Consider the following 27,925-nt stretch of genomic DNA (forward strand, 5'->3'; position numbering starts at 1 on the left):
GCGTGTTCATGAAATAGAGAACTGAGATGTCATTTACGCAATTTCAAGATATTATTTCCCCCTATTGCAACAAGGTGCAAGTGGGTGAAATTTCATGGCTGAACAACAAAACAGAATGGTGAATTGGTATAATTATTTATTTATTTATTTATTTTTCTTTTAAATAAGGAATTTAACAACATGCTTAATATTTTATATTAATTTATTGCAAATTCATCACATTTTATCTACATATATATATATAGATATATATATAATCATGAATACCTACCTAACATTAGCAGCCAATATTTTAGATTTAACAGAGTTGTACACGACAATATCACAGCACAATCATTTAAAAATTTTCTTCTGAGGGCACCATTTATATGCTTCACTTGTCATATCATTTCTCCATCACAACCAAGTACTTTGGCAATAGAAATAAATGTCCATCATATAACCTTAAAGAGCACTTCACAGCAAACAATCTACTGAGTTAACTATAATTTTGTTTGCCATTACTCAAGGCACTCAACTGAGTTTATAAATTAGCTTTGAGCAGAAATATCAACATACATTCAAAATTAAGAGTTTAAAAAATGAAATAATCTCAATGAATGATAACTAAAGATTATTTCACTGGAAAAATGATACAGCACACAGTGAAGTTTCAACCACTTTGTGAAAACATACATAATGGTATCCTGCAATACACACAATATTTTCTATTTGTGGAATTGTGACAGTACTCCTCACAATAATACTCAACCATCAACATGACAGCTGCAGACAGCTGGGACAGCCAATATCTGGGACAGCCCAATTTTCTGACTCCAGCTTTAAACGTCAAAATTGTGACGTTTTTTTAAAGGACTAGATTTTCATAATAAAAATTATTTTAGTGCAAATATTCCTTCTGGAACATTTCAAAATATATTTATGTAGACAATATATTTATGGCATATTTTTATATTTATGTATATACTTTGCAACTATTTACACTCATTATGTAGATATATTTACAGCAGAGTACACAGAAAATTGGGCAATGCCTGGAAATCACTTCCAAATGACTGTCAAATCATAATGTGAAGGGACTTCTTTTTACATAAAAGAAATCTACTGTACACTAAGCCTACTCTCCAGTAGGATTATAAGTAGGATTATTTTATACTGTTTAGAGCAAATCTTCCACACATTCATTAGCACTGTAACATCTCTTCAAAATAAAATATCACTCAGTACTGTTTGCACCATTGAACAGTTTCTTAATTGCTGTATCAGCAATGATTATTTAAAAAAGTTAATTTGAATGATCTGCAAAAAAAAGCTTCTTAAACTGCAATAGAGTGACTCCTTTCTGTAGTTAAAGAAATCTTAAAAGCTTAATATTGTAATTTTAAAGAAGAGTCTGAAAGGACAATGCAGTACAGTTTCCAGTCGTACTATCTAAACAGTACATAATAGTCCACTTTTATATACAACTAGACACGTCACCAACGTTACAGGTAACAAGGGCTTTTCCATCACTAACTTTTCCTGGATTTGTTTATATACTTAAGTGCAAATCATCACTTTGTATATAATCTAGTCATCTATAGAACCATTTCATTATACTGACATCTCTTCACAAAACCAACAAGAACTATATCTTTAGTGCACAATAAGTTCTTCAAAAATATATTTTTTAATGCAAAGTTTAACATACGTATTACTCTGAACAAGGGAACAAAAACATGAAAGAGGACAAGCTTTACGAAAAAGGGACAGAGGCATATAGATAAATGAAGCATACAACCTATGTAAGAGCACCTCTTGACAAAAATGTGGATGTTACCCACATGACTTTTTACAGAGACCTGAGATATTAATTCAGACAAGCTTCAGACACCTACCTCTCTCTCTCTCTCTCTCTCTCTCTCTCTCTCTCTCTCTCTCTCTCTCTCTCTCTCTCTCTCTCTCTCTCATTCTCCCTCCCTCTCTCTCTCTCTCTCTCTCTCTCTCTCTGCAAAAGAAAACAAAGGTATTAAGACTATGCCCAAACATTGGTAAAAGCTCTGTACTAGAGAACCTTCAAAATAAACATTCTATAAAAACCTTTTTACGCAACAGTCACCGTAGACCTACATCCATTTTCTGCTGTCGAATTGCAAAATGTACAAAAAGTACTGTTTAAGTGATAAAAAGGTGTCGAACGGAGAACGAAAATATATTAGTTCAGACTAAACGTTCTTTTTAAGTAAATTTAAAGGACCACGGGCTGCCAAATTGAAATATAAGAATATAAGTATCAAATTGAACAGCCCTTCACAACCTGAGCACATTTGAAGATCAATCGACTGACCAGTAATCTCACTCCCATTCGATGATACCGAAAGTGGCGCACTCGTCGCGTCCCATTACGTGCCGACAAGGACGTGCATAATGCTGTCCAGTTCGCCCTCGCCCTGTCGTGCCGAGAACTCCGACGGAGGGACGGACTTGAGAATGTCGTCGGCACTGAGAGGCGTCAGTTTCCAACTGGGAAGGAAATCGTCGAACTCGTGTCCCAAGTCCACGTCTCCGAGCAAACTGAGCGAACTGTTCGAGTCCCCGTTGGTAAATCCGAACGACGACGACGACGAGTGAGGGGGGGAGGGAGAGTAGAGTTCATTGTTATTGAGTGGGTCGAGGTCGGACTGGCTGGAGAGGCTCAGCACGGACCCCCAGTTGATGCCCCGGGCCGACTCCTCGTCGCCGACGCCAGAGTCGGCGTCGTAGTTGTCGGCGCAGGCCGCGGGGAACGGCGTGGCGCGCCCGCTGGCGGAGAAGTCCCTCAGGGTGTGCTCGTACGGCGGGATGAGGTCGGCGCCGTGCGCAGGGACGCGGTACTGTGGCGCCGCGTAAGCGGGGGCGGCCGCGGGCGAGGGTGCGGACACGTCGGCAAAGTGCGGCTGGTAGCTGGGCTCCGGCTCGGCGGGCGGCTGCGGTGTCGGAGCCGGAGGCGGGGGCGCGGCGGCCGGAACGTGCGTCACGCCGCCGCCGAAGAAGCAGCCCTCCTGCTCCATCTCGCGCTCGATGTAGCGCAGCGTGTTGCAGATGAGCACCGACCTCCGCAGGCTGGGGTCGGGGAACTGCCTGTACCTGCCCAGCTTGCACATGGAGATGTTGAGCACCGCGAGCCGCCTCTGTCGGTAGCAGGCCGCGTCCGGCCCCCGGCCGCACCAACCGGTCCTGCCGTCACAGCACTCCACGTCCTTCCCGGGGGCGGCGGGGGGCGGCGCGGCCGACGCCGGCGGCGGTGGTGGCGGCGGCTGCGGCAGTGGCGGCGGAGGACACCTCGCGGGGACAGTCGGGGCGGCGCTATACCTGGCACTGGAGCTGCCCAGATCCAGGTACGACTTGCCGTTCTCGTCGCAGCGTATCGTCTGCTGCGAGTTCTGCGAATAGTACTCGCTGCTGCCCCAGTACTGGTGCACGGGCCGGGGGGCGGCCGGGGACGGCTGGTAGCGCACGGCCAGGCGCGCCTGGGGGCCGTACGGGGGCGGCGCACCGCCTCCCGCCCCCGCGCCGTAGCCGGACGCCTCCTCCGGGTAGTAGCCGGCGGGCGGCGGCGGCGGCGGCGAGGTCGCCGCCTTGAGCTCGGCCACGGACACGGGCACGGCGTGCGGGTAGCAGACGCCGTCGCCCTCGGCGTAGCGCAGGCAGTGGTAGGCGCGCGCCGCGGGCGGCAGGTACTTCTCGGCCTTGTCGTCGTCCTCGTCGTCGTCCTCCTCGTCGTCGTCGTCCTCGTCGTCGTCGTGCTGGTGCGGCACGGGGCTGGCGAGCGCGCCGCCCAGCGCGGACGCGAGGCGCCAGTCGTCCAGGTCGGCGGCCGCCGCGTCGTGCGCGCCCTCGTCCAGCCGCACCAGCTTGGCCGGCTGGCACTTGCTGTCGTACTCCAGCTTGCGTTTGCTCGCCGTCGCTTGCAGCCCCATCATGGCAGGGCTCTGCAACAACACACAGACGGCGACCGTCAGGCGCGAGCGACAGCGACAGGGACGACGACAGGCCGGAGCCGCGCTTACGACTGCTCCATGATAACTGTACACGCAGCCTCGCGGCGCCGGCCAATGTGGGCGAGTTTATCTTTCTGCGGCTAATCTACGTATAGGCAACGGGCGATATAAGAACTGATAAAGGGTGCAAGAAAGATAAGTTCTTGCGACGCTCGAATCCATTGTTTCCTCGACAGAAACTCACAAATTTTAACGAATTCGTAATGGTTTCTCATGGTTCACACACAGTGAGAGAAATTTATTTTATAAATTGTAACTAGTCCCCTCTCTGTATTTCAGTTTTTCAGGTTTTCCTGTACTTCAGATTGTTAACGATGCATTTGCAATGAAAACCAAAGAACTTAGAATTTCAGTATGGATCACCCGTGAAGCAAGTGCGTCAATTTCGTCAGACGTCCAGTGAGTCTGGAAAGCCTGACGATGGAACTTCGTCCCGAATTACGTACCGGAAATAAAATCCCGAAAAACCGAAACAGATTGTGATGGTAAATTCCTATGGAACCAAACTGCTGGGATCATCGATCCCCAGTCTTACACACGACTTAAAACTAACTTACGCTAAGGACAACCCACACACCCATGCCCCAGGGAGGACTCGAACCTCCGACAGGGGGAGCCGCGCGAACCGTGGCAAGGGGCCTCACACCGCGCGACTACCCCAAAACGAAAATACCAGTCGGACTTCTTATAAAACACAGTATTTCGTATTTTAAAACACCAGGAACAACTGGTTATCGTTATACAACTATTATTACTACATCTCTTCACGACCATGGTTGTTGCCGTTTGTTAACTAACGGAGCGGGCCGGAGTGGCCGAGCGGTTCTAGGCGCTACAGTCTGGAAACGCGCTACCGCTACGGTCGCAGGTTCGAATCCTGCCTCGGGCATAGATGTGTGTGATGTCCTTAGGTTACTTAGGTTTAAGTAGTTCTAAGTTCTAGGGGACTGACGACCTCAGGCGCTAAGTCCCGTAGTGCTCAGAGCCATTTGAACCATTTGAACTAACGGAACCATGTGCGTCCTTAGTAGGAATCAACTCTGATGCGACAGTCAAACACAATAATGCTTATACAGTGTGTCTCGGGAAGAGTGGTAAATATTCAGGTATATGACAGGGACGATCATTCGAAGCACGAAAGTCTAGTAATCATGGGTTCTAAAACGCGTATCTTCAGAGCTATGAGCACTTGTTCACTGTAAGAGAAGTTGTGTTTCACGGAAAGGAAGATCAAATGCCCATACCTCTTAATGCATGCATTTCAGAGCCCATGTTTAGTACACCTTTTTTCTTCGAATCATCGTTCCTATCATATCTCTGAATACTGGGATACTTTGTAGTGACACTACCACCTCTGCGAGATATACTTAGTATACTTCTATGCCGAGCTGCTTTGTTGTATTTCTGAGTCTCTTGTCACAAATTGAATAACCGCCGCTTCAGATTTGTTAGTGCGTCGTCAAATGTTTTGAATCCGGTACATCGTAACTCGTCAGTTTTACACGCCAAGAGACGCGCTCTCTATGTGAGCCTGTTCATTCGTCGAGTTATTAAACGGAATCAAATGACTCTGAGCACTATGGAACTTAACATCTAAGGTCATCAGTCACCTAGAACTTAGAACTACTTAAACCTAACTAACCTAAGGACATCACACACATCCATGCCACGCGCAGTATTCGAACCTGCGACCGTAGCGGTCTCACGGGTCCAGACTGAAGCGCCTAGAACTGCTTGGCCACACCGGCCGGCGCCTACTCTGTACTCATCTATATTACAGCGATTAGAACCACATCGCCAGAACGGAGTGCGATATTTCTTTTTATGCAGATTCGAACCCATGAGCCTTCTCTTACGGGAACACAGCTGTGATGGACAACCACAGCACGTCCTGTATGTTTTACGTGCACAAACAGGCTTGAAAGCTACTAAATGTTAACAGTTGAATACCCTCCTTAACTATCAATAATGTGGCTAATTTGACAGGTGGGACTCGTCGTCAAATCTGATATTTATTTATCTTTTATTCACATAGTAAACAAAATTCCCAATGCTCTAAGATCAGCGCTTCCTACAATAGTGTTCTGTGAAATCTCTGAAGTTCCATGACATGAAAAAACGAACAACATGACGGCGTAGAGTTAATAAATTAAATAATGTAAATGAAAATTTTAATATTCTACTATAAATCGACTTATCTGCTACAAGTATAACGACATTAAACTTATTCTGCGTTACAAAATAGCAGCATTCGATATAACGGTCAGTTTAAAAGCAGTGACTATAGGTTCTGAGAGTTTCGATTCGTAGTCTTCTGTCCTCATAGCCCTCGCGTCAGCACCAGTTCAAGTAAGTCATCAAAATATGATTACGGAGGCACACAGATGGTACAGCGCGTAAGTTATCTGTATACTACTGGGTGGTTATAATTACAGGGCAGCTACTCAGAGGACCAGTGTGGAATGTAATTACCGTATTGCAGCGAAACTTGATAAATATTCTAACGTTCTAATACGGGAGCTATTTACGATTGAAGAAAATTAGTTCCCTTCTTCGCCACCAGGCGAAAATCTGACGGTGTGAATGCGAGAAAGGCGTATAGAAATGTTTCCATTTATAATGGATTAGGAACGGGACGTGGGCAGTAAAGGTCAAACGAGTGAGAAAGGGATAATGTTGATTTTATTATTAACTGCCACTTACACAATTGATTCAATATGAGTGCCGATAACATTGAAGAAATGCTATACAGCGCCAGATTTGCACCTGGTGGCCAAAATTGGAACTTTTTTTTCCAGCGTAGATAGGTTCCTCATTAACGCATTACAAGTTTCGCTGCCATAATGTAATTGTAGCCCATACTAGACCTCCGTGAATATTCCATTGTAACCAACTGACACTAGGCTATGCTGATGATGCTGAGTCAATCCCTGTGAAACAAATTCGTGAAAGTTTCCTCTGGTAGAGGAAATTGGGTACAATCTTTTGAACTGTAAAGTGATACATGAAACAGAGCAATAGACCAGTCGACAGTTATAGGTACTATGATACGTCAGTATTTCGTTTCGCCAGTACTGGTGATAGTAAGGAAATGTTTCGTTTGCCCTCGATTCGTAACAGGAAAGTAAGGGTGCGTGGACGATGTCCCTAGAAGGAAAGATGGCCAGAAGAATGGGCGGAAAGCGTGAAGCGGCTGAGCTCGTCGGTGGCGCGGCCGCTAGCCTTGGAGACAAGGCCCAGCGCGCGCGCGCGCCACGGGCCGGCCTTCAACCGCAGCCGCAGCGCCAGCACGCGCCTTGCGCAACCAACAATGCCGACTGCATTATTGTCGCGAGGCATGTCCGCCCTTCCTCGCTACTCCACACCACTCATCTCTGTATCTCTTCTGTACCACGAACTCTGTCGGGGAACGGAGGCTCAGAGAGTGGGCTTGCATTTCCGGCGCCAAAACTCACGAATTTACAGGGCACAGCCATTTCAATCTCTGATTCAAAAGCTACGTATTACATTTTGTCATCGTTGAAGGCAGGAACTTTGTGAAGGTGATATTTACAGCTGGTGCCGAAATGCGCAAACTGGCTTTGGAAAAGAATAGCTTGCCTACAAATATTCCCAAAATTTTTAAATATTATTTACTATTACGCCACGATATCACATTACGTTTTTTTGTATTAGTATAGACTCGACGGTATGGGATATTTTTAATAACTAAAACATTTGACTACTCAATACTTTTTCTTTTGCTTCAGAGATGGGGAGAGGGGGACGACCCCGTTGCGATCATCACTGTATAAACAGACAATCTTCGAAACCCGATCACTAGCGCATAGCACCACTCTATAATGAAAGTTAATTTTCATCTGTACTTTAAATCTCAGGTCCCAACGAATTAATTTCGAATAGAACCCGAGGCCACCAAGTCGGTTTTCGTTACCTTATTCGTTTCTTTCGGTCACGAAGATTAACGTCTGCATTTACTGTAACGGATATGTAAGTTTTCGGTTTTATAAGAAGACTGGAGAGAAGAAGTTTTCAATGAAATGTCGGGCAATATATGCTGAATGTTACGTTACTGTCTATCTTCGCCAAGTGTTATTCAAATACGTATTTTACAGCCAATGAAAATCCAATTTATTGATTTCAAAATGTTTTCTATACTGCCTAACTCGTGGTCGTAAACAATAAGCTACAGAAGTAGTTTTATTTCTTAGAGTTAGATCAACATTTTTATTAACCGATACAGAATTTTTATGGCAGGCGCTAATGTGGCCCACGCATTATTATTATTATTATTATTATTATTATTATTATTATTACTTTGGAAAGAAGGAAATATCTAATGGAGTAGCGCTTCCTCTTAGCATTTGTCGTTTACTCGTTACAGTTGCTTACTCCACGTTGCGTGATATAATCACGTTGCCGAATAAAGACGTATTACCCTTCTCCATTTTACGGTAGCTGAAAATTTACGCAGCCAATATAGTAAAACTTTTCGACAGACACATTTCGTTTATGATCGGAACAGTGCGTTAAGCGATACACTTCATTCTAGTTGGTGCGTTACTGCTCACGAATTATCTAACCCCAGACAAGCAAGTGAAATTAACTATTGCGCACAGGAACAAAACATTTTTTTAATTCTATAGCTACGAATAATGTTACAGAATCGCGGGTAGAAGCACTTTTAAAAAATAACTTTTCATTTTATTTATACATTTGATATTACGTAGGAATAGTGATTTCATTTTCCGAAGACGGTACAGAAATAAATCCGTTCTGCTGCAAGGCACGCAGCTGTTTATTGAATGACGACGAAACAGAAACAAAAACCTGTCCCGTGCTGACAGTGGTATTCTCCGAGTTGAGCAGGGCACCAGCTAACAACTCGACGAGCAGCAGCGCAGTTTTGTTCTAGCGAGCGAGTGCCGACTGCATGTGTTCCCGCGAAGCGCGCGGCGCGGTCGGGGATTTCCCGGCCCGGCACTAGCCAGGTAGTTTCTCCTGGTGCCTGTCCTACTTGCGAGCTCCTGGGACCTTTGCGCGCAGTAGCCCGCGAGCAGCAGCAGCAGCAAAGCCAGAATTCCCGCAAAGGACTGCTCTGTGTCTTGTACAACCGTTAACGACAGAGCGTTTAGTGGGAAGATCGCACCTGTAGTCACGGTACAGCTCCGGAAGCTCATCCTATTGCAACAACGTACATATCGTTCACGTGTTGAAAGCCTAAGTTAAAAGCACGCCTAGTTAATTCCTACAATAAATGAAATCAGCAGCTAACCCAAGTCTTCTGACTTATACAGCGCGCCACGAATTCTCCTCTTGCACTAACCTCTTCGTCTCAGAGTTACATTTGCACCCAACATCCTCAACTATTTGTTGGATGCATTCCAATTGCTGTGTTACCCTACAGTCTTTACCCTCTACACCTCCCTGATGTCATAACACATGTTCTATCATCCTGTCCCTTCTCGTTGTCCGTGTTTTCCGTGTGTTCCGTTCTGCGCCTGCTCTGCAGATAACCTTCTCGTTCCCTGTCTTGTCAGTTCACGTAATTTTCACATATCTTCTGTAGCACTCCTTCTGAAATGCTTCAACTCTCTTCTGTTCCGGTTTTCCCACTGTCCACGACTCACCTTCACACAATGCCCTGCTCAAATGTACTGCCACAAAATTTCGTCCTAGAATTGAGGGCTACATTTGATACCAATAGATTTCTCTAGGGCAACAATGACCTCTTTGCCTGTGTCAGTCAGTTTTTGTCCTTCTCGCTTCATAGGTTATTAATACTATTTCTTCAATACAAAAAGCGCCGCTATCTGTTTCGAACCATTGTGTTTCTTCATAAGTAGTGAACAGTGCTACAGAATGACGTAGGATTTTCGATTGAACAAAAAAAAACTAACTTATCCTTTATCTTAGGAAGTTGTCTAAATTCAGGTCTAGTTACAGTAAATAAGCTCTTTCTCTTAGTTCTTTGCTCTAGGGCGCTACCATTCCGACAAACTTTCACAACGAAACCGGCCAACATCATATGTAGACGGAGGCGAATCCTATGGAAGTGGGGAGCGATCGGGCTGCAACTCCCCTCAGAACTGCACATGTTTCTTCTTGATCTCAAAATAAGAACAACAATAATGAATTCTTTGCAACACGCCTTTCAAACTTAAGCCTCGCAATACGAAGGGGGGAGGAGGGGATTCTTCGTACCCATCTTTCAATATTGCAATCTAGTCTGCTAATGTTTATTCTAAATTTTTTTTAAAAAATTGTTGTTGTTAAAGACTTCATACATCAGATTTCGAAACTATTTCAAATTTTTTTAGTAAAATTTAACCCAAAAATTTATGTCTTTTGTGAATGTGATTTTTACTCATCTCTTATACTTAAGTTAAACACATTTAACGAAACTGGCTTGTTCTACGGTTTTTTGCGGAATGCGCGAAGTATCCTCCCCCTCCCCCTGGTATTTCACATTATGGAAAATGCGTTGGTATTGGTAGGGTTAACAGTCTCGAAAATAATCTCTCTATAGTAGTTGTACTAAAAGAGATTAAGAAAGCACCTTGTTTACTCTAGGTAATTTGGAGGCAGCACGGTGAATCAAAATGTCTATGAGCTCAGCCCCCATCCTCATTCCCATTCCCCACACCAAGGACAAAATCCTGGTTTCGACTGTGTGTAGATCATAATCTCTTACGTATTTTTAACGTAAACAGCCGTCTGATGCTGAACCTGGCAATTTGAAACCAAAACCACTCACGGCGCTGTTTGTTCTTAGTAACTACAATTATTAAAAGTTTCTGGTTGCTCTTTTACTAACTATAAAAATCAACCTTATTTTCACTCAGCCATGATCTACTCAGTTTTCGACGAAATATTGTTAGAAATGGTCTTCTGTTCTATCAAACAGCCCCTTACTGAAAATCGTGTGAGGCAGAATGGAGCTGCGCCCATAGGCAGGGCGGTCCCAGCCAGCGTGTTCCGGCCTGGCGCGGAGCGGCGCTCGCAACCCTCTAATTTCGTCCCCTTCACTCCGCCACGCACCCTGCTCTCTCCCTCTGCCATCCACCCCTCCGCGCAGCCGCGATGCCTGCGCTCTTTCCTATTTGTGTGGGGCCGGTCCCCTCTCGGAGTGAGGTTCGTGGGGGACCCGGCGAGGGATGGAGGCTCGGCCTACGTGCATCTGCGCCGCGGCTAGAGGTCGCGTCGGTCTCTGCTCACCTCTCTACGAACCTGTTCCCCGGGCACGGCGTTGCCTCTGTGAGGCGCCAAAGTCTGTGCGCTCGCTGCGCCCCTGGAGTGCTCACTCTGCTGCTGCCAGAGACCTTTATTGTCGCCCTGTGGGTGAGCCCTTGTGGAGCATTGTTGCTGCGAGGCAGCCAGTGCGGCTGCGCCCACACCAACTGACGGCGCACGTAGACTTGGCAGCGCCGCAGCCGCGCGCGTTCCGTGCTGATACCCACGCTCGGCTCGGGCCTGGCCACCCGCTCGCTGCCCAGCGGCTGCGCTAAAACTGCTTCACTCTCCTACTGACACTATCGTTTTCCAGTCCTCTTTAACACGCATACTCTTCATTGCTGCGCTGGTTCTGTTCCCTAGAACACGTGTCGCCAGATGGACACTGCGCGCTGCGAATCTCCCGATCGAGTGATCTTTTGTCACCTCCGCCCAGAATTTGTTATCTGCGCATGCGCCGTGCTTCGCGCCTGGGCTACTGACGGCCCAATCTTCGGCAATTTTGGCGTCAAAATAGTCGGACCGTTACTAAAGTCACAACACTCTCTTAAACATTCTTTGCTTTGCAGAAATACCAGCGACAGTGGTGATAACTTCACAACTAAAAATTTGTTGGAGTGGGTAGGTTCGGCAGCAAGAGTACAACTATTCGTTTCATAAATTAAAAGGCCCTTTCTTGCTGCAATTAACAAAATTCAGTTTCCAGAAGCGTTTCGCCTAGCACATTATAGAAATCTTCTGGAAATTAAATATTATTAATTGAAGCAAGAAAAACGCGTTTAAATTTATGAAATTATTATTTTACTAGCACCTCCCTGGTTGTGAGAAGGATGCTGTCTATTGTATCAAAACAGTGGGGCCTCTGACGAGATAACTGAATACTGACTAAAAAAAGAAAGTTGTTGATCCGCTCATCTGAGAGAGACTGCTTTACAGCTAACCTCAATATATTTTTTATGAGCGTTTAGTTTTGATCCTCTTACTCCGCATACATACGACGACCTGAAAACTTCGGCTACCTCGATAGAATAGTTATGTCATGGATTACAATGTAAATAAATGCTGTCGAGAACGTTATTACTTAATGACGTGTTTGTTGGCGTAACGTAAAATTAAAGAAATTTAGTGGGACGGACGTAAAATCCATCTTTCTACAGACTATCAATAACGTAAAGACAAAAAATTCAACAGCTTCAGATGAAATCGTGTTACTGAAAAAACAAAAGAAGGCCGAGCTACTACTTTCGCATGATAATTTATGATCAAACAACAACTACAAGTAACGATTCTTTCGGAACCTTTTCTTTTTAGTTCCGTTCTCCCAAATGCAAACACGAGGGTTTTGTAGTGAACCACAAATTCCTTAAAAATTCTATGTACTTGTTTACAATACCGGTTTTACAGCGCAAAATATCAAATGTATAAAATATCAATATGTATTTGACTACCCGAACAGCCAACACCAACATCAATTTACTGATTTCAAATACCGAATAATCTCTTCATTTGGAATAATTGTTCTTTCGGTTCCGAAGTGCCACAACAGTCACAGCGCCATAGGTTGCCTAGGTAACGAAGGTGTAGCTTTAGTGTGACAGACTTCCCTATCCTCGTTGTCATCAGAACTCCCCACCACATGCGAACGTTTGAGTTCAAGCTTTGAAAGACGGACGCTACGCGGCGCTGCTTGTTCTGTTATATTATCAAGTTCCTAAGCGAAGTATTAAATTAAATTACTTTTGTGGAACTGATCATCGCAGAGAGAGAGAGAGAGAGAGAGAGAGAGAGAGAGAGAGAGAGAGATAAGAATTTAAAAGTTTATGGAAGGAAACTGAATAGGTGGCATTGACTGCTAGAAACTAACTTTGTGAATTATTGTGATACAATCTTGAGACTAGGTACGTAACGCGCTCTCGCCATTAATCTGGTAAAAATATGCTTTCAGATAATTAATAACCTTGCTACTACGACCCATCTCAGGTTCGTAAATTTTTTATGTGCCTATTACTACCGTATTTTTATTTCACTATTACTATTAACACGACTGATTACTTTGAAGAAGTGTAGAATATAAATGCTCTTTGACAGTACCGGTGTTGTACGAGTCATCAGTCGCAAAGATGCCATTCCACAGAAATGTACATTATTTCGTAACCGTTCTGTTTGCTGAAACTGACAACCTTCTGACGGGTAAGTAGATGAATCAACAAATTTCTGTAAAGTTATGGATTAAACAATATTTTGGAGTAATATTAGTTTCATCCGAAACATATCTAAAGTAATACTAGTTTCATCTGAAATAAAACTATGTTGTTAATGGTAGGTTCGACATTGGCAGGGACTACGCCATTTTTTAAAAGAAATACGAAGGTCAAACATGTTTTACAAGCGGTTTTGAAGCTACACACATTTCCGTAGTTTCTGGTGCCATAAATGGAAGTACCGTAATAGGTTTCCTTGTATTAGGTCTGTTTAACTAGGCCTAATGTATTACTGTAGCGAATTCAGTGCAGTCTGCAGTTTACGGCTAATTGCTTAATGGAATTCGCACCTGCTTAAGCAAAATACAGTTTTTAGTTTTCTTAAGACTGATTGCAAAGGCTTTTATCTGATCTCTATTTTTGCACAGTACAACAGACAAGAGGAAGCTTTGTTTTCCAGCTAGCTTCAATTCACGCATGGAGTGTCACTAACTAAACCCTTAGTAGTAATACTTGTGCATGGTGCGAATGTTTTCTAGCGCAAATTATACGAACAAGTATTCGTTGTGTGCGGAAGGGCCACAATTTTTTTCAGGGATGAACAACTGTATTCTACTTACGGAGTGTTGGTAATAAAGTTTTATAGAACAAGGAACTAGGGTAACATGAAACATTATTTTGGGTGACTTCGGATGCACCAGAATTCAGGTGAAGGAATCAACAGATCGTAATTCTCAATAGCAAAAATCTTGCGTGGGAAAATCGTGGAAACAGTGTGGTCATGAAAGTTTTGTCACGACTAACCTGCACCGATTTCTTGATTGTTGCGACACTAATGATCACTTAAAGGGAAAACAAGTGTTCGTGAAAATCTTATCTGCAGTATGAATCCGAACTCCGACAAATTTTCTAAGGTTATTGCAGATTACTAGTGTGTGTGTTTTGTTGTTGATAACAGTATGTTCAGTTCAGTGCTCGCCCTCAAGTTTGCGTTCCGTGCTGGTCGGTTCTTTCTCGGGTTTGTTTCCCCGGCAGTGTTAATCGAACGTTAACAGTGAAACGCAGCAGTATGCGTAATTTTACTGATTTAGAATTGGCCGAAAATGACCTCGTGAATGAGAGTTTACTCATTGTTGTACACGTATTATCGCAAAAATAAAGGTAACTATATAAGAAACCGAACAACACAGTTACATTATTAATCTGTAACGAATCACCACAGATTATGGGTTCCTTATACCAAAATACTCTGAAAATAGCCCCGAACAGTCTACGAAATTTCGTCGGTGGAGCTCGTAAATGTAGCTCAAATGGCTCGGAGCACTATGGGACTTAACATCTGAGATGATCAGTCCCCTAGACTTAGAACTACTTAAACCTAACTAACCTAAGGACATCACAAACATCCATGCCCGAGGGAGGATTCGAAGCTGCGGCCGTTGCAGCAGCGCGGTTCCAGACTGCAGCGACTAGAACCGCGCGGCCACAACGGCCGGCTCAGCACAGGTATCAGGGCAATATACTATTTCATGAAAATATGTATCTGGTCCCGCTAAAACACATCTTTCTCTTGCGTGTATTTGCAGGATTGGCCACAACGGCCGGCTCAGCACAGGTATCAGGGCAATATACTATTTCATGAAAATATGTATCTGGTCCCGCTAAAACACATCTTTCTCTTGCGTGTATTTGCAGGATTAGGTTTCGTTTCCTCTGTCTCCTTTGTGGGGAGGTAAGTATGAATAGGAGTATTCGTGATCAGCATTGTGATGATGTTTCGTGAATGAGGTAGCCCGGCAAAGTGCCACCTGGAGGCTGTATAATCTAAAACATAAAAAGAACAGTCTGCATGCGAGCAATGCCAAATATAGTAAATGTAGTTTCTTGAGTGACCAAAATATTACTAGAACAAACTGCTATCAACTTACAGTAATTATTTCAAAATATGGTATCGTATGTTTGCTGCTCTTGTGTTTGATTTCCCGTGAGTGTTGAAATTATTACTACTGGATCTTTTGCGGCTTTTGTGCCTCTGCTGTTGTAAAACCCCTTGTTTAACTGTACGATTGCCGGAAGTGTCATGTGTTTTGTGGTAATTATTTCTTCTTTACTAAAATCTAAAATATTCCACGAGTCCACGCTCTAAGAAATAAATGTGCACGCGGAGGGGCCGCTGGATTCACTCTGTCCCAACGTGCTCAATTACAAAGGGATCTGGCACGTTTGGATGCCGGCAGGCGAGGAGAAGCGGGCAAATGGGGTGGGGGGAGTGAGCAGCCGAACAATGAGGGGGCGTGTGACAGGCGTCGCGACCCAACAGCTGATCGTCAAACGGGAGCGGGCCACGGCTGGTAGCGGAGCTAAGGCGAGGCACACAGGAAGGCAGGCAAGGCAAGCCAAGGCGGCTGCGGCTGCGGCGGCCGCGCTAGGCCGCTATCCCCTCCTAGCGGCGCGGCGCAGAGAGGCTCCCCTTGGGTTGCCTGCCGCCGGCGGAGGCAGCTGCGCGCCTAAAGGCCGGCCAGCTCGTCTCGCCTCTACACGAGGAAAACTTGGCCCGCTGCCGCTGCCAGCAGCACTGACTTACGGTTATGGTGGCGACGCGACTGCCGCCCGCCTAGTGAAGGAGGTGGGCGCTTGGGGCGCCACAGTTTCAGTACATACAGGGCAAGCCCAGGCCTGAGTCGGTTAGACGTGAAGGTAGATCCCAGTGTTCATCTATAAATCTTCACTTGTTCAAAGGGAAACTGCGATGACATTCGGTGCTGGATACATTCACGAAATGTTTACCCCACAAACTAATTTGCGGCAATATTTTGTGATGAAGCAACGGTTATCCTTTTGTTAACTGTTCCCATGAACCTGGTAAAATGTGTTAACCCCACCGTGCTTTCTCTGAAGTAGGTGTGAGATAAAAAAAATGCGGCGCTCTCTTACAATGTAGGAACTTCTTTTTGACAAGAGACATCGTAGTGAATGGCAACCCAAAAAGTCGAATTAGTCTGCAGATCTGGGTGCGCCAGAGTTCTACCGGTTAGCAGCAGGAACTAGCCCTATCTTAACCACAAGGTGTAGGCAAGTATATTACATGTCCCAGAAAAACTATGCAGCAGACGAAAAACTATACTGTTTCCTTCCTAGGCATTTCAGACAGATTAATTCAGTGGCTCAGTGAACCATTTCAAATACATCTAGGACTACTTTTGCAGGAGCCAGCGATACAGTGCCCTTAGCTGTAATTTTACGTGATCACTGTCACATTTATTGATTTGTTTCGCCTCATCCGATAAGTTCCTTTAGACCCACGCAATTCGGGACAAGAAATAATATTTTAAACGGAATTATTGAGCAAAAGGGCGGGAGCTCATTTTAAAGATTATCATAACGTGAAGCAATGGTTCAGATGGCTCTGAGCACTATGGGACTTAACATCTGGGGTCATCAGTCCCCTAGAACTTAGAACTACGTAAACCTAACCTAAGGACATCTCACACATCCATGCACGAGGCAGGATTCGAACTTGCGACCGTAGCGGTCGCGCGGCTCCACACTGTACTGCCTAGAACCGCTCGGCCACGTGAAGCAATGTTAAATTATTTATTTTGGGTTGGACGGAAATTAATGGAATAGTAGAAACCATATCACTGAAGAAAGTGCTTTAGATAGATGAAGTTTAACGCAAGTGCGCGTAAAAGTCTATATTACGGATGACGGCTTTGATACGTGGACAAAGAGTGAATGCCATCTGATTCTTGCGCCAAATCTGACTGCACGGTGGAGGCAGGGCACGGCAAAGACAGTGCGATACGGCGATGGGGCTGATAGGTCCGCGAGGATCGAGCGCGCAGTCGACGCTAAGTATCGATATGCTCCGCGGCGAGGGCCAAAGAGGCAGGAGGGTCTCAGCGCAGCGCACACACGCGCGCTCTCTCCTGCTCGCGGTGAAAGCAGTTCCGTGGACGGCGGTTGCCGCTGCCGACACGAGCACCGTCACAGACGTCGTCGTCGTCGGCGGCGGCGGGTCGAACCGCCGTGGCGCTCGGCGCTTGCTCGCTGCCTCCACTTCTATTTGTTTCTCCGTCAGGCTGGCAAGGCACATGCGGCTAACTATAGCCAGTATGGCGGCGCGCTTGGCAACGCCGCCACTACCTGCGCCGCTGCCCCTGGCGCTCTGCCACCCGGCCAGCACAACGGCCGGCGTCGCTCCTCGGCGAGGGGACCGAGTTCCGCCAGCCCACGTGTGGCACCGCCACAGACACGTGCAGAGCTTTCGCGAAACCGGCGCTACGCGGCGCTCCCGTTGCGGCTCATTTCGACGTCATTTACATACAGTTAATTGCCAACTTCTAAAAAAAGGCTGTTGAAGAAATCATCTAATTTCAACGAGCATACGATTTCTCCGTCTGGACGGACATCAAATTATGAAAAAGAAAAACATTTCAACCAAATAAGTCTAATAAAATTTAGTTTTTTAACCCCCGTCTCAGGACGCACGAGCAATAAAATAAACATCAGTTGGATACTGTACTTCGCGAGTCATCCGGCCAATAAACATTCATACCTATTCAGGAGATGCGCCCGTTGGCCTGTTTACAAGCCATGTAGACGCTCCCGATGCTGTATATTAAGTCGTTTAACACAGGTTATAACTGACCAAATGATTCTAACGATATGGTTCTTCAGCAACACTAAAGTTGTTGATTTACACCCATACTTAAAATTGTACGGTATATTGAGAATGTAGGCGTAGGCTCCGCCTGCATTTTTTTTTTCAAAACCCAGACCTATCATCTTATCTGCAAAAACACTTTCTATTGGAACATCACAAAGCGAATGACGAGGTGCTCTGAAATTCCCAAAGCCGACCTACCACTAGTTCATTCGAGATATTTGGGAAACTGTCTCCATGCAAGAGCGTAGCTCGAACTTAACATATGCTTTTCTTCTTAATGTAGCAATCATCTTTCGGCGTTCAAGAGACGGGCAAATTTAATAACAGATCTAAACAAATTTACATTATACCCATCCAAAACTGAGTCAAGCTTTTGTACAGGAAAGCAAATGATCAGGACACGGAGTCATCTACTCTTCATCTCCTATTCCCGAGAAGCCGCCCGGTGCTCTAATCTTACGTTGGCAATGAGACAAATTTTCATAGTACGGCTTCTGGTAGTGTATAAAATATTTCGGTGTGTAGTCTTTAAAATAGTTGGCTCACCTGTTTTTTTAAAGACATTTGATAGCAATATTTATCAGAATTCCTATCTTAGAACATGTTCTATCATTTTTTTTTAGTCTAATTTTGTGTGAAGAATACGCAAAAGTCTTAATTAGTGCTTGTTTCAGTATGACTACCTACTATATCATGATGGTAAACCTTTGAAGCACTATCACACTATTTTATAGAGGTCGCTAATAACAATGGTGTTTAGTGCCTTTACAGTATTAGTAATAAACCAGAGAACATGCCATAGACTATTCATCTACAATGTGGGCAGAGTATGGCTGTTGAATTGATTACGTAACAGTGCCTAGCACGTGGAGCTTATTATATTTGTTTTCTTTTGTGGCAAAAAAAGTTGCGCACTTTCACGAAGCTCCGTTTGATGGCACTAATTATACCAGTTTTCATTTAATATCACACGAAATAAACAGAACCATTTCCGCTTCTATGTATTCGAGTGCTCGTTGCCCTCATTTGAGAAGACTAATCGACAACCAGAAAGAACACAAAGAACAGACTTGGGGCATTTTAAAATGTTACGGTTTTAAAAGCAAGTCACACAAACAGACATCGTTACCTTAAGTGTTAGCTGACAGACTTTTTCTATTTTATTTCTTACTTTTAAATGTTGTGTGTCTACGGTCAGTAAAAGAATCCTCCTTAGCAACCTAATGACGTGAATAAGTTATGACTGTGAAATAGTAGGACAAAGCATCAAATTACTTCACGACAAGAAATCGCATACAATTAAATAGATAAAACTTATTGAAATAGATTTATCAAAATGTAAGATTTGATAAACTATCTGTTTAGGGCTTCTGTCATTTCGACTATTTTAAAGTACCTGTCTGCACAGTTCTATTACACTTGTTTTTATGTTAAACGCTGTCCCATATCCTACGAAACCAACAGAGGAGATGGCTAAAATTCAGTAGCTCGCAAACATCGAAGAACATTACAGGCTTTACACTCACTAAGTTAGTCTCGGGACGGGTCATCATATGGCATTCTTTAAAGAATCCCAGTATTGGTTTCAGATAATTTAGGATTCTAGAGAATTCACGCGAAGTGTGTACTGCGGCGTTCATAGACTACAGGTTTAGATGGTGGAGGGAAACAAAGCTGTTATTCTTCCTATGGCTGCTATGGGACATGCCACCAAAAGTGGCATTATTTCTTCAATGTGGTTGATTCTCGGTGCAAGCCAGTTTAGCGTGGTGGATGTGTGAGTGAGGCGCGGAGGAAAGGCGCCGCGGAGAAGCGATAGCGGCCGGCCAGCCGCGGCGAGCAAGTTTCGCAACGCAAAGGGCGGCCTCGCCGCTGCTGATACCACGGCGCCTTCCTCCACTGCGGCTGCGTCGCGCTCCTGTCCTACACCTCACTAGGCGTCTCAAATCCATCTCAGTTCCTCATAGCCGAGCATGCTTGCTGAATTAGCATCAAAACAATTGCAGCCCCAAAGTTTCTCAGCATAATTCGTCCTACTTCATGTTCGCACTGCTATCTCTGACTACCGACTACTTCATTCTATGTACAGGCAGGTCGTAATGCACCCATTACTCTGCTTAGCCGTAATGTCAACCAGTTTTAGTTTTACAAGTGGCTGGTGTCGGCTCAGTGCTATTGGTGCTGCTCCCAAAGCATCTCAGTATAAGGGCCATAATATGTTGAATTACAACAATCAAGCGTATTTGTGAAATTGGAGATCATTGTCCCGAAAAGAACCATGCGGCGTTATCATAACTGTACAAAATGTACGAAGAGCATCCTTTCCCCCAAGTATCGGAAATCATCTGCAAGGAGCATCTGTTACCAGTGATACAAAATGCGCTTACAAGTGATTTGCCTTCAGAGAAACAATACGCCGTCTACCAACATCACGATTCAGTTTTACCTCAGCGCATTATTCCGCAAGCAGTTCAACTAATACGAACTGAAAAAGTTACTGAGATGTACCCCGTTTAATTCATTTACAAATATATCTAACATGTCATCTTTTACCCATTAAAGTAACGTCAATGTCCAAGGGAACCTAGTTCCTACTGCACCGAGAACAAACAGTATTCTAGGGTATCTGATCAATGTACGCCACACCCTGTATCTGCTAGGTGAAAAGTCAGGAGTCCATGCATGGGGATTTTCCATGAGTACCCATTCTTCACTTTTCCAGGGTGTCCCCTAATTTACATGACGTACTTCACACTGTTCCGAAGCCTGAACTCATGCCTGAGGTCCACCGGCGTATTAAGAGTCCGTTATTTCTCCGAGACAAGCGTGCGCAGCAATACAGTATGTGTTCACATTGCAGGGCTAGAACATTGTGTCAGACTGGAAAAATTGCCCGCGAAATGTGAAAATTTTCAAAGGTGCAATTGGATAAAACATTACATTCTGAATCGGACTCCTTGTCTACTGCAAGTACAGCATACAGACTTACAGAACCGTGTAACTACCCATATGACGGCGCTGTTACAACACCTTTCTAAAGTTATCCTGAGGATAAGCCGGCCGAAGTGGCCGAGCAGTTCTACGTGCTACAGTCTGGAACCGCGTGACCGCTACGGTCGCAGAGCCATAGTGCTCAGAGCCATTTGAACCTGAGGATAACGGCTGAAGGCTCCGTGGCGCCAGCATCGGCAACACCATACGTAGGAACTGCGTGTTGGAAGGAGCTACTTATTGTTCAAGTTACACACAACACACTGCACTTCAGGTGTCGCCAAAACCCTCAATGACTTACGCTTCCTAACTGAAGAATCAGCCTTTACTATATCTGATGTAATTAAACTAAACTTGGTTCAGGTGAAGGTAGCAAATCCGTGGCTACAGGATGACACCCTAAGAAATGGAAACCCGGACACTTAATCCAGAACTGTTCTCGAAATGTCAGTGCGTTACTGTAGGACGAAAGCGTTCTGAATATTTAGTTCTTTTATACAATTTTTCCATTTCTTGGTCTTATAATGTTGAACAATGAATACGAAACAAAACACAAAAAGTTCGCTTTCGCCCAAATCTTTGGAGAAGTCTGCAAGCACTTGGCGACGCGCATACAGTAACTTCTGCATTGTTAGCTGGGATATACTCTTGGACTTTTCCACCGCCTGAATAAGAAAGGCTATTAAATCTCATCCTTTGGGAGTATCCCTTCTCGCCCCTCCATACTTCTGTCTTAGCTGTACGATTCCATTTCTACCTGTGATCCATTCTGCTTGGTAAGATTATGCCATCTACCGGGTGTTCGTTCATATAGTACACGATTTCCAAATAATTTAGCCATCAGAAGTCTTACATCTGCTGGCAGGAATGAGACAGGTTGAATAAGTAACCATGTCTTATGCGACGGAGATACTGCTGGAATGCTTTATGTCAATCACTTGTGGATACTGGCAGTCCCATGTTTTCAATACATGGCACGATTAGAAATAAATTTCTAGTATGATATCCCTGTAAGTTACACCTGGCAAAAAGAGCAGAACGTGGCAGTAACAAGTACTTTTTTTAAAAAAGTAGGGGAGCTCGGAAGCTGGTAGGAAAATGAGGGGCATTAAACCGGTAGCCGGACTAGCAGGGGGCGGGCGCTATTAGCTGACGGCCGGTGGTGACATGCGGTGAGCTCGGCGGCGCGGCGGGACAATGACAGCGAGGCTGGTGCGCGCCGCAGGTGGCTGAGGCGGGCACGCCCCCTCCCCTCCCTGCGGCCGATGATCGGGCCGGCTCTGCGCCGCACAGCGCGCTTCTGTAGCATCCGTCACTTGGGGGGCGTGGGAGTGGCCCCGGCGCGGCCGCAACCTGCCCCACTACTGCCATTTGTTTACACCGCGTGCCCGCGCCGCTTGTCACTTGTCAACGCGCCGCGCCGGCCTGACACGTGCTCCGGCCTCTACGGGTCGAGAGCGCGCAAAGACGCCGGCGCCTGTGTGGACATGCTGCGCGCGCTGCCGCGACTCTTACTTGTTTTGGATATCTGCCGTCCCGAAATCGCCAAGTTAGAGCCCGAGTGGCACGTTTTTACTATTTTACGCAGTCTAGCGACATACAGCCGGAGCAACTGAAGAATTTATTTCGGCATCATCTTCACTACGTTACCATGAGAAAATGATTAAGACAACGCGCAAAATACTGCATAATTCCCTAAAGTTGACAGTCTATACGCCCTTATGCTGTCTCAAATAGTTAACCCATAGCTTCAAAGTTGCATTTACAGTGGACGAAAACTTAAAGCAGTATTCAAAATTTGGCTTCGTTAGGAGCGAACTGCTCATTTTCTTTTATGGAGAATGATTCCCTTCATACTTTTATATTCTGCTGTGTTTCTTGCTTAACTTATTTGCTGCATACTTCGAAGCAACTATAGCTCCATCTTCAGGCATTTTGGTATCCATCTCGTTTATGTACTCAGCATCCTTCATAGTCTTGTAAGTTCCACAGTAGAGGATTCTCGGGGGCATTAACAGGATATACTTGCGATGGTATATCAGATCGATAACAGTTCCTGAAAAAGCCGTCGCTGCTTCGAAATCAATTGAAAGTAAATTAAAACAAGCAACACAGCAGAGTGGAAGAAAAAATAGTAAGAGCAATACTTTATTCTCAATAACAAGATATTTGATAGCACCACAGAAGCAAGACGTTAACTACATTGAGACCAAAACAGTTTGTGACACAAAAAAAGGCGACAAACCATGTATATAATCAGAGTCTATCGCAATTCCTTAGAGAAGCCTAACTGATCTGTAATAATTGCAACAGCATCTCCGAAAGTCTATCGAATCTCGATCTTTAAATTTCGATGTCTTTTCAGTTGCGATCAATGATTCCGAACAGTCAACATAATATTGCATGAAACTTTCTTCACGGCCCAAGACACTTTCGTTCTCCACGCATTAAGAATCGAGTTTCTCATATGTTATCACATGATCGTTTATCCTTTGTGTTAAACATGCCGAGCTAACTTATGCTGTATTATGGAAGTTCTCTCCTGGACAAAGCACACTGCTTTTAGCCGAAACAGCGACCTATCATTGTCCTTCACATACAAGTTTCGTATTACACACAATATCAGTATTTAGGAGTATACACAGGCTTTAGTCCCAGTGTAAAACAAAAACTTTGATTCTTATTGTTGGAAAATTCTTCGGAATATAAGATTTTCACTGGTCGCGGAGCGTCCGTATTGCTGCGCACTTTGAAATTATTTGTCGACTGAGTTATCCTGCAGGAACGTGGTTCTAATACGGCAATCTACGGGGAGCAACAGGAAATAGTGGATTAGTGGAGAGCTAGTATGTATGGCCTGTTAAACTTCTGGAGATGCCGGTATTTCTATGGTTGACAGATTTAGTCTGACGACCCAGCAACATACGCGTTTTTAGAGGGGTGTTGAACAAGGCCGGGGGAGTGAATCGGTTGTGACCTTTTTGAGGAAACGATGCCGCCCTTCGTCGTAATTGATTTACGGAAACGGCAGAGAACAAATTGTGATAGTGGGACGTAAGTTCACACTCTAATCGTGTCGAGTATAGCGAACATGAATATATGGAACACTTAGCGCTACTGCGAAGTACAACAAACTTTCTCCAACATGAAAATAAATGTTCTGCGACTGTAACAGTTTGGTCAGTGTGTGCTGTTTACTCTTTTACCTGTTTTGGAACAGTATTGGTGAAGTTGATTTTCTCCGCAGCAAAACTGATTTTTACTGAGAAAATATTACGTGAAAAAAAGTCGCGTTCCTGCTACAGCGTACAAGATCGGCACGTTTGAAACGAAGTAGGGTATAAGTGAGCTGCACGACAGAGAACGCTGTCGAGTTGCTTCTATCTGAGGCTGAGATACGGAGATGGCAAATAAAATGTTATCTGCCATTTCTTCACTAACTGCTTCGCCGTATCTCTACCGCGTTTGCCGGTACCAGTAACACATACTGTGTCTATTGGCTAGGACTCTTTTCCCCTACACCTCATCTGTAGTACATACTCCAGGGTGCAAACATTAAAATACGAATAAATATCTGCTGTCACAAAATGAATGAGAACAGACACCACTCTCGGCGAGTCCTCGTTTATGCCGTCGTTTTTGTTTCGAAATTACTGTGTTTTAATGTTCGAACGCGTTCCGCGTTTTCCACGAGATTACATGGCATCGTAAGGGTCACAACTCTGTCCCGCACCCCTTTCCATTGGTTTAAAAAAATCAGGAGAGAGAGTATATACTCCAGGAAATCACCTATTCTTGCCCGAAGAACATTGTTAGTAAAAAAAAAGTACGAATTATTCTCTCGGAAATGTTAACTAGTTCGAAATAATTTGTTCGACGACTCTCTTCAATTTGCCGAGAATGACGTAACAATGTCCAACAGTCTATTCACCGTGTCCATATAATTACATAAGAGAACATTAAATTGCTGAGTTTCCTGGAAACTTTCAAAACTACACCCTTAATTTGCAGCTTCAGTACAGTGTAGATATTCCCGCCACCGAAAAGATGACACCTTGAATTCAGAAGCCTTTCTCGAATAGAAACGGAGCTTGTTTCTGGCGGCAGGTATCTCATGCAAGATTTTGCAGCCTAGCACGCAAATCGCGTAACATAATCGGTAAGAGCACGTGGCCCATCACAGGCGGAGATACTAAGGTGGAGCATCGATTGCCAGCGACACCGGCCACGTGCATAGGCCGGACGCATATGAGTATAAAACCGCGAGCACGCTGCAGGTAAACTAAAAAACGATGCATTTAAAGTTTGATGAGTACAGGCTAAAAATGTAAGGGGGGGAACACTCCACAGATGATCAAAATCCACACCCAACTTACATTTCTGAACATACTCGCGTTCTTACCTCCACCGATAATACCTAAACTGGCTGAAAAAGACATTCAGCTACAAAGAAGCTCGTTTACAGCTATCATCAATTGACTAACACTGTGAAAACTATTTGGAGCATTTGTCAGTTCTCGCTAACTTTTGCAGCGGTTCTCCATGGATGCACTGATACGTTTCGTGCAGAGTAATGCACAGCAAGAATAACTCACTTGGAAATGTGTTATAGCTTTGTAATAATTTGGACAGTGACTGGCAGCTCTATCTACTCTGTTGGAATATCACTAGGTGCCTGACGATCACCCGCTGCGCAATGACGGAAACAACACAGAACTGCCACCTGAACAGCAACCGCCTTTAAGTGCAGGCTGTACGAAGGTAATAACTTTCAAATATTTTGCACCACCGCGTCAAACAAATGGCATGAATACTCCAAAATCTTATCTTAATAATGTTATTGTGTTGAGACTATGAAACTTCTCTTTATGGACACACAAGTCGTCAAAGTGGCGTCCAATTGAAAGACTTGCACCAGGCCGTAGTGCCACACGATATTATTAATGAATAATGCTGGCAGAATTTTAGTTTAAGTTGGTATGCTACCTTGCTAGACGATAGACACTCCGAATCGTGATGCCACAGGCTACCAGGACTAATGACCGCTGTTCATTCCTTACGGATAGGGATCGGCTGTTGCACTTTTATTAAATTCTAGCAAGTGGAGAAAAAAAAAAATGAAAGAGCTAACTGAAACAAAATTATCCGTACAGCGTGACTCCGTCACCACGAAATCCACATAATGTAGTGGTTCGTAAAGTAAAGATTCAAACGTCAAATTTACATTTCGTGTGTGTGTGTGTGTGTGTGTGTGTGTGTGTGTGTGTGTGTGTGTTTTTTTGTCGCTTTTCATCGATGCCAACCGAACAAAGGATTTAAGTCATTGGAATTAGGGCAAAAATATAACTGTGAATGCATTTCTTTATTGTACTATTAATCGTGTCTTCAAAATATTCTAAGGAAAACATTCAACGTTTTCCACGTTCTTTCAGTCATCTGACACTTCGAACACGAACTTTCTTAAATTTAGCTAAAGAATTGTCGGTCGGCGAAATTTTTTTTTTTTTTATCAATGAGTTTCATCATCTAGATCAAACGGAACCGAACGCCAACTGACACTAAAAGGTGTTACGATACGTTTTTCTTTTTGCTTAAAACTTCTCTTACGTCGTTGCTACAGAATAAAATTCAAGTCAGTCCCGTCGCAGCACATGTTACGTAAGCGAGAGACAGAGGGATATGTAGGAGGCGTTCCGTCGTAACCATAGCAACGCCAGTCGTAAAGCAAGGTGCTAGAACTTCGGATGTGACTTGCTGGGTTTGATAACAATTCCCCCTTCCCACCCCGAAGGGCATTGGGCGAGGGGGAAGCGGAAGAGGGGAAAGGATGTGCATTCCGCTCCCCCTTCCACCGGCTGAAGACCCGCTCAAATTCAAAACGATGAAACACACGCGGACAGTCCCGAACTTATCTCCCCCACCCACTGCCAACATGTGGCTGCCGAAATGTCAGCCGCGAAATAACCTGCTACAATATATCTAGCGTCCACTGGGCAACAAAGAAGCGGCTCTCAGTGACAAAGTACTATGTTTCACAAATCTTCCAATATGCAAGCACGACAAAGGACTAGAGATAAACGTAAACAAGATCATATAATTAGATTAACAAACACCTATATACATAACAGTAAGTTACAATAATTTTCCTCACACATTCCTAAATTTAAGGTGAAATCTCAATTTTGCAGGTACCAATTTAAATTAGAATTGAAAATGAATCTAGACAAAGTAAAAAGCACGGAATCAAAAACTGTCAATATTATGCGAGAAATCTATGCTATGTTAAAATAACCGCACAAAAAACAACTACATGCGATTCTCATAAATATAATTTTTGACAGTAATTAAGTTAACCCCGTACAGCAATGACAGGCGTGTTGTCATGCCATAACAGCTATAATACACAAAATTATGGACGATAAGGACGGTGACAAGAAATTTTTGAGTTACTTCTTACCTGTAAATCACACCACATCTTGTTTCACGTCAGCCAGAAGCCATATCCGCCTATACTGGCCGGTTGCACCATGTCACACACGTAACACCTCTGCTTCAGATTCTTCGCAGTCCGCAGTCGGCGTACTGCCGTTGCCGCCGGCGAACAGCGGGCAGAATTACAGGCAACAGCGACTTGCTCTCTGCAGACCGGTTTGTTTAGCTCGGGTACGAAACGGCACGGAACCCACCTGCGCCTGTCGCACCCGCTACGACTCAGCTCTCAGCGGCTACACTGCCCACAGCCTGGCGAGCTTGGCTCGGCACAGCTCCGCTACGAACACGCCGTTCTCTTCCCTAAGTCGGGTTCGTACGCC

At 44.5% G+C, this 27,925-nt stretch overlaps 1 protein-coding gene across 1 annotated transcript; it reads right to left on the reverse strand.

Annotated features, from left to right (window-relative positions):
• Positions 1-119: 119 nt before the first annotated feature.
• On the reverse strand, positions 120-27,925 carry LOC126481168 (protein enabled homolog). Its single transcript, XM_050104736.1, has 2 exons — positions 27,571-27,925; positions 120-3,950 (listed from the first exon to the last, which is right to left on the reverse strand). The coding sequence occupies exons 1-2, from the start codon at positions 27,586-27,588 to the stop codon at positions 2,382-2,384; spliced, it is 1,587 nt and encodes a 528-aa protein (XP_049960693.1). The 5' UTR covers positions 27,589-27,925; the 3' UTR covers positions 120-2,381.

Source organism: Schistocerca serialis, chromosome 5, assembly GCF_023864345.2.
Source record: "Schistocerca serialis cubense isolate TAMUIC-IGC-003099 chromosome 5, iqSchSeri2.2, whole genome shotgun sequence".
Taxonomy (NCBI): Eukaryota; Metazoa; Arthropoda; class Insecta; order Orthoptera; family Acrididae; genus Schistocerca; species Schistocerca serialis.